Genomic DNA, 8294 nt, shown 5'->3' on the forward strand with positions numbered 1-8294 from the left:
ATTTCCAACTGGTTTTCTCACCCTGTTAGCTTCTAGTAGAAGTAAATAAATAGTCCTTTTCTTTTCTTTTTTTTTTCATTTTAAATTTAAATTTTTATTCTTTAATATTTTCCATGTTTCCATGATTCATTTTCTTTCCTTCCCCTTTCCCCTCCCCCCTCCCAGAGCTGAGAAGCAATTCCACTGGATTATATACAAATAGTCCTTTTCAAATTTCTTAAAGGCTTTTTAAAAAAATTGTCAGCACAATAGCAAAGAGATAAAGTAAATCTTGGGTAAAATTAACATAGTTCCAAAATATCAATAATCACACATACACCAGTTATCCCTGGTCTTCATATGACTGCAGCTAGACCTCTTCTCTCTTAGCTCTACTCTTGGCTTTTTGTCTTTAAACATCTTGAAAGTAAATTCCACCAAATCCCTCTTTTGAGAGAGGTACTCAGGACCACCCAAACTGGAGGAGGAGACTGTTCAGGCATTAATTCTGATTGACATGTCTAGTAACAGAGGAAGTAAGCAGATAAGAACAGTGCCCAGAATTCTCCCTTAGTTTTTGGCCCAAGACTTCTTTAAGGATGGTCTAGGGTCTTAAGATCCTGTCATGTGAGAATCAGGTGATGGAGCTTAGGATATTTCGCCTGAAAAAGAGAAGATATACATGTATAGGGATGGTCAGGCAGGAGAGGATGATGAGATGATGATGACACAGGATAAACTATTTAAGTATTTCAAGAGCTGCCATTTGGAAGAGAAATTATTATTACTATTTTTTGGCTAGTTTTTAACAGACGGAACTAAGGAAAGTGGTACTGGACTGGTGTGGGGGAGAAAACCCAGATGGAAAAATGAACAGTAGCCAGAAATTTGCAGAAAAACTAATTCAGGTACCTGGGTATATATAATGCTGGCAATATTTTTGAGCAGACATTTCCCCAGGTGAATCACAGAGATGGTTGCTTCCCATGTAGGGTTGTTTGGACTTGTGTACAAGGGATCCAATTGATTCTGCCTGATGAGTCCCAAAGTCAGCCTTTCAGCTTATTGCAACTTGCTGAGTTGTTTTAGTTGTGTTTGACTCTTTGTGATTCCTTTTGGGTTGCTCTTTGCAGAGATTCTAGAGTGGTTTGTCATTTCCTTCTTCAGCTCAATTTATAGATGAGGAAACTGAGGCAAACACAGTTAAATGACTTGCACATTAGTCTCACAGCTAATATGGGTCTGAGGTCAAATCTGAGTTCAGGAGGAGTCTTCCTGACTTTAGATCTGGCATTCTATCCCCTATACTACTTAACTGCTCTATTTGGACAGCTTAGGGAGTAGAAATTCAGAACCATATGTCCTTTGTCCAAGAATAGCTTATGTGATAGGACAACCACAGTCCACCAACTAGAGAAGCTGTGGCTTAGGGAAGGGCCATACTTGAGCCAGTTTCAGTACCATATGTTAGCACAGTCAGGGAGGCAGGGCAGTTGAACTCTAGAAATAGGAAGGCAGCACCTGCTACTAGTAATTCTAATGAACAGCTTCTCTCCTTCTCTATTGTATTTAAGGAAAAGGTAGGGCCATATATTCTGTAAGGAATTTGACACAATCCAATCCAAGAGACCAAGAAACAAAAATACAATTTTTCTGTAATCTATCCCCTCTCAGCTATCCACCTTAATCTCCCATTATTCTATTCTCTATACAACAGAATGGTTTCTTCATTGTTCTCCTAACACTCTCCATGCTTTAGACTGATTGGGATGCCCTTTTCCCTATCTCTCCCAATATCTCCTTATTTGTTAAAAGTTCTCCTTATCCTTCAAGGACCTGCTTAAAGACTGCCCTTTTTAGGAAGGACTCTGACTACTCCAGGCTCCACTGATCTTTCTTTCTCTGAAAATACCCTCCCCTCCAAATCCCCAAAACAAACCCTACCCAAAAAAGCCCTTTACTTTCTGTCATAGTATTAATTCTAAGACAGAAGAACAGCAAGGGGTAGGTAACCAGAGTCAATTGATTTTTGTCCAGGGTCACACAGCAAAGAAATGTCTGAGGTCAGATTTCAACCTCATTGATCCCTTCTCTGAATTCCAACAGCACTCACATTCAGTGTCTGGTCAGGTCCAAACCAAACCATACCATGCTTTGCATCCCATTCCAGCCATCTATGTTACCTGCCTCGATGCTATTCCTCCCAACCTGGACCAGCACTCAACCACCAGACCTCCAGAATCATTGCCCAGGTTCCCTTTAATCTCCCCTAGTTTAGAAGTTAAGAAGAAGTTAATCTGTTCTCTAGTCTATTGTAACCAATTGGTCCCAAAGCATACCTTTTTCTTCAGCCAGTCCTGCCACAACCCATATAACTCCTCTCCACTCCCCCTGTTCTGACTGCAAGAATATAATCAAAGGTACTATTGTTTTTGGAAAGGCTTTTGACAATTGATAGCCTCTGGATCATCACCTTACCATCCCTATAACTCCCTAGATGAAAACTCTCTTCTCTAGCCACCATCACCTTGTATTTATCGTCTCCTCCATTAAAATGTAAGTATCTCAAGGGCAGGGACTATCTTATTTTTTATATTGATATCCCCAGCACTTAACCCAGTGCCTGGCACAATATAAATGTTTCATAAATTATTTTTCATTCATTCACTCATTGGAGGCAGCTAGGTGACAAAGTGGATAACATCTGCAATACAGGAGGATTAAATGAGATACTATTTGTAAAAATCTTAGCACAGTGCCTAGTGCTGAATAAATGCTGGCTTCCTTCTTTCCTTTTGTGTCTTTACACCAGAATGTTTTTTCTGGGCTCACTTCACCATACTGTCAGGATGACCAGTTATGGGGGAGTTTGGATGTCCAAACTGTTCCTGGATTCCTCAGATAAGGGAAGGGTGTGACTATATAACAAGCACACACCCTGTCTTTGGGGACCTGTGCTGTAACTGCCCAGTTGCTCCACACAAGACTGACAATGATGGGGGGCAGCTGGGTGGCTCAGTGGATTGAGAGCCAGGCCTAGAGACGGGAGGTCCTGGGTTCAAATCTGGCCTCAGACACTTCCCAGCTGTGTGACCCTGGGCAAGTCACTTAACCCCCATTGCCTACCGTTACCACTCTTCTGCCTTGGAGCCAATACTTTGCTGGACTATGTAGATTTATAAATAGGGTTTAATTTTTCATTTAAAAATTTTGCTCAATTGAGCAATAGAAAACATATATTATAAATGTTTATAACATTAACTAATACTTTGTATTGGCTCCAAGACGGAAGGTAAGGGTTTAAAAAAAAAAAAAAAGACTGACAATGATGAGTCTGTGTATTGGACAGTGGTTGGAGTCAGAAAGATCTGGGTTCAAATGCTGCTTCTTAGACATATTGAATATATTATCATAGTCAAATTGACTAACCTCTTTGTCCTTCAGGTTCTTCATCTGTACAGTGGAGATGATAATATTTGTAGTTGTTATGAGTTCCAAAGAGGGAAATTACAAACTGAATGGTGACTTTTTAAAAAATCTTTACCTTCCATCTTAGAACCAATACTAAGAGTTGTTTTCAAGGAAGAAGAGTGATAAGGGCTAGGCAATGGGTGTTAAGTGATTTGTCCAGGATCACATAGGTAGGAAGTGTTTGAGATGAGATTTGAACCCAAGACCTCCTTTCTCCAGGCTTGGTACTCTATCCACTGAGCCACCTAGCTGTCCCTCAAGGGGACTGTTCAGCAGTTAGCTGGGAATAAAGCAAAACATGGTTAGAGCATCTGTTACCGAAAGAGCTAGTCATTTTTAGAAATTGCCAATGTGAGAATTTGTTTTGCTGGACTATGTAGATTTATAAATAGGGTTTAATTTTTCATTTAAAAATTTTGCTCAATTGAGCAATAGAAAACATATATTATAAATGTTTATAACATTAACTAATAAATTTATTTTTAAGAAAAAATATGAGGACAGTTAGATGGCTCAGTGGCTAGAAACAGGAGGTCCCAGGTTCAGATCTAGTCTCAGACACTTCCTAGCTGGGTGACCCTTGGCAAGTCACTTAACCTCCATTGCCTAGCCCTTAGCGCTTTTCTGCCTTGGAACCAGTACTTAGTATTGATTCAAAGACAGAAGGTAAGGGTTAAAAAATAAGATATAAGGAAGCACTCCTAGATTGAAAGAGACACTCACCAATGGGGAAGGGTTTATCATGAACTAAAAGGGTTAAAATCCTCCAGGACATAGTCTCTGTGTTAGGCTATAAGATTGTGGGGAGTAAAATAAATAACAACCAGTAATTAAGACAAATTTATTTGATTGAGTCTTCTAATTTTTTTGGGGTGTCCTATGGCAAAGCCCTGGCCACCTTACCTTAGTTATAACTCTGGTGACAGCTAATATTTGAGGAGCACTTTAATGATTACAATATGTTTTATATACATTATCGAACTGGAGCCAAAAAAATAACCTTTTGAGGCCCGTACCTTATCTAGTCACACTCCCATTTTATAGATGAGGAAACTGTTAAGGGAACGACAACTTCCTCTCTGTTGTTGCTTCTTGTTTTCCCCAGATCTTTTGATGTGGAACTCTGGACACTGACCCAGAAGGGAGGAAAAAGTGGAGAGAGAGTCAAAGTTGTCCCTCTAGTCAGAGTCTACTGAGTGGGCTGTTCTTGGCAGGGCAGCCAGTCCTCTTTGACAGAGGCATTCCTTGGTGATGTCACAGGACCCAGGGACCAATAAGGGCATTCACTGCTTCATCCTCCTCAAAGACAAGTCCTTCAGCCTTGAGCTGAAGTGACTTTTATCCCCAAAATGGCCAGGCTGACCTGGCCCATGATCCTAGAAGGGCAAAGAACTGGTCCTCTCAGAACAGGGAAGAGTCAAACCCAGTGGAAGATTGAAAGGAAGACACAGGCTAGGGAGAAGGTGGTTCAAGAGCTGCCTGTTTATTTGGACCAACGGTCGGCAACCTTTTTCGCCATGAGAGCCATAAACGCCCGCGGAAGGAGGAGGATGGAGGTGGAAGGCGCTGGAATGTGGGTGGGGGGCTGAAGGACCCCCTGGGGCACATCCTGGGGCTCTGCCCGGACTGGCCGGTTGGGAGGTGGAGCCGGATATGGCTCGAGAGCCATACGTTGCCGACCCCTGATTTGGACTGTTGAGGGAGTTTGTGTTGCGACTATAGGAGAAATATCTTGAAGCAGAATGGCTGGTGAAGTCCCAAGGTCAGGGTCCAGGGTCCTGGTTACTTGGATTTTCGATGTCTTAGGCTGCTCTCGAGCCATTGTTGAGACTCTAGGGTATACTGGTAGAGGTTAACCCAGTAAATTGTCTTCTTGGCTATCCACAGGAGAGCACCTAGGAGTATGATGCTTAAGACTGTCAGCACAATCAGAGCCAGGTCCAACCAGAAGAAGATGTGGTACTCAGGTTCAAGCAGCGGTCCGCAGCCTTCTAGCTCATTGCCAGTTAGCTGGCCAAGGGACAGGGTGGCTGTGATGGCTGGGCTGGCACACTTGGTCAAGTTCAGGGTGTCCCAGGAGTGGTCCTCCAGCCAGAGTTTAAGGTATAAGATCCTACAGTCACAGTGCCAGGGGTTTCTGGTCATGTTAATTCTGTAGATGTAGTTCAGGTGGTCAAAGGTACCAGCAGGGATGGAGGTCAGGTTGTTGTTCTGTAGGTAGAGTTGTCGGGTGTTTCTGGGCAGGGTGGGCACCGTGGTCAGCCCCATGCTGCTACAGTTCACCAGTAGTCCAAAGGTTCCCAGGGCTTGGCAGACACAGGGTTGGGGGCAGGCCAGGGTACCAGGCGAGCCCCACAACAATAACAATATCCACCTGATGACTATGGGCATAGGCATCTGGCTGGCTACAGAGGAAGAACACAACAGTGAGGCTGTGACGTTTTGAGTGTGACAAAGAAAGTGACTCCAGGAAGAGGGACAGAGCAGAAAGATTTGGATTTCTATAGAGGGAGCATCCTAGCCTCTTTCTCACTCCTTTTCCTCTCTTTCCCCTCCTTGTTCTTTTTCTCCTCTCTTCTCTCTCCCTTCTCTTTCTGCACCTCTCTCTATCTCTGTCTGGATCTCTGTCTCTCCCTCCTTTCTCTCCTCACCTCCACCTCTCTCTTCCTCCCCCTTTCTCATCTCTCCTTTTCTTTGTGGCTCCTTCCACATTCCTGTCTGTATCTCTCTCTCTCCTCTTCTCTCTCTCCCCTCTGTGTCTTTCTCTCTCCTTTCCTTTCTCCTCCCTCCCTCTCTCTTTTTCTCTCTTCCCCCTCTTTTTTTTCCACTCTCATCTTTCTCTTTGTCTTGGTGTCTCTCCTTTCTTTCTGTCTCTTTTGCCTGTCTCTGACTCTGTCCCCCTATGTCTGTATTTCTCTGCCTTTCCCTTCTCCATCTACCTGGAGGCTTACAGCAAACAGTCCCCTCCTCAATCACCTTCAGGAAAGAGACAAATGTGGCTGGGCTAATAATGCCTTTTGCCTGTGGACATTCAGTTTTTCTCTTCCTTACACAGTAAGCAGACAGGAGTCAGTCCCAGAACACTTTCATTTGCCCTGAAAGCCAAGTCCCTCCATGGCATTTCACCCCAAGCTTCCAGAAGCAAGAACATCAGGAAGGTTTCCATCCATGTCTTCCTAAGGGTCAAGCCCTCATTGGCCAGTCCCTTGAGACATTTAAATGTAAATGTGCTGTTTTCATGGAAAGAATATTGATACCTTCTTAGAACCAATACTGGGTATTGGTTCTATCGAAGAAGAGCAATAAGGGCTAGGCAATGAGAGTTAAGTGACTTGCCCAGGGTCACACAGCTAGGAAATGTCTGAAACCAGATAGGTGTGACAAAGTGACTCTAGGAAGGGGAACAGGGTAGAAAGATTTGAATTTCTGTAAAGGGTGTGAGAACCCAGGACCTTGTGCCTCTAGGCCTGACTCTCAATCCACTGAGCCACCCAGCTGCCCCCCAATATGTGATTTCTTTTGATTGATTGGATGATCCTTTCCTTCCCTAGGGAAAGAGTCAGAACACATTCATATACTCTTTTTTTGACTACAAATTGCTTTACATCCATCATCTCATTTGTTCTTCTCAACAGACCTTTTAGCTAGGTAGTCGGGCAGCTAGAGGATGGGACCTGGACTCAGGAAGACCCACATTCAGACCCTGACTCATATACTTCCCGGCTGCGTGACCCTGACCTCTTCTTGTCTCAGTTTCCTCTTTTATAAAATGGGAATAATAATAACAGCTCCTTGCAGAGTTATTGTGAGGCTCCAATGGGAAAACCTATATAAAGTGTTCTGAAAACTTTAGAACACCATATAGAAGTGCTAGAGGCTATTCTTCTTCTAATTTTACCCATTAGGTACCTGATGTTCAAAATGATGAAATAAGACTTGCCCAGGGTCACACAGATAACGTGGTGTGTCAGAGGTTGGAAAGGAGCCCAGGGATTGCCGCTTCCAAGGCTGGCACTCATTATCTGATATGCCATTCATCATTATTTATTACAAATTTCACATAATAACAAATTTCTACATAAGTTTTCTGAAGTTATATGATCCAAATTATCTCCCTCCCTTCTTCTCTCCCCCGTCCCAGAGATGGCAAGCAATTTAATCTGGGTCATACATGTATTATCACAAAAAACATACTGATATGCCATTCAGATTTACTCAAATTCAAAATGATTTACTCAAAGCCGCACAGCTAAGAAGGGGCAGATTTTTCTGACTTCACATTCAATGCTCTTTTCATTAGACCACACTGCCTCTCAAAGACATCCCTTTAATCCTAGACACCATGGGAGGTGGAGGAGGGTTCTTATATTTGGAGTAAATATTTAGAAAGGGATAAACTGGAGTAAGGTATTTAGGGGGGTTGGAAGCACCTCTTTCAAGGGGATCTGACTAGCATCAGAGCTGAGCTGAGCTCCCCTGGTCTTGCCATAGCATCCTAGGAAGAGAGAGAATAAAAAGGGAGGAAAGAACAGGGAAAAGCTGCTAGGCACTTGAAGCGTGGCTCATATTCTGTTACCTTTTCTGGATTCCCTTCTCTCTGGGGCCATCAGCAGCTCTGGGGTGAGAGGTCCGAGACAGGAGTCACCCTGCTGTTCAGAAAGCAAGGAAGGAAATGAATAAAAATAGCCTGCTTCATCTCAGAACTGCTACTCAGAAAACCCCATCTCATGAGATGGCGGAAGACAGTTTGCCAGCCCCTTTGTGTTTTGGGCAGACAAAAGGAGAAGAAGATAGGACTTTTAGAGTTGAGTGGAACCTTAGAGATCATCTTGTCTGGCCTGTTC

General features: G+C 43.2%; 1 protein-coding gene across 1 annotated transcript; it reads right to left on the bottom strand.

The window, feature by feature from the left end:
• Window positions 1-4928: 4928 nt before the first annotated feature.
• On the bottom strand, window positions 4929-5847 carry GP9 (glycoprotein IX platelet). The gene has a single exon (XM_044656888.1). The coding sequence runs from the start codon at window positions 5845-5847 to the stop codon at window positions 5233-5235; it is 615 nt and encodes a 204-aa protein (XP_044512823.1). The 3' UTR covers window positions 4929-5232.
• Between the last annotated feature and the right edge of the window lie 2447 nt (window positions 5848-8294).

Source organism: Gracilinanus agilis, chromosome 1 (assembly GCF_016433145.1).
Source record: "Gracilinanus agilis isolate LMUSP501 chromosome 1, AgileGrace, whole genome shotgun sequence".
NCBI classification, from domain to species: Eukaryota; Metazoa; Chordata; class Mammalia; order Didelphimorphia; family Didelphidae; genus Gracilinanus; species Gracilinanus agilis.

Bases quoted from the DNA above. Each gene is read 5' to 3' on its own strand.
- GP9 (XM_044656888.1), bottom strand. From the start codon at position 5,847: ATGCCTATGCCCATAGTCATCAGGTGGATATTGTTATTGTTGTGGGGC.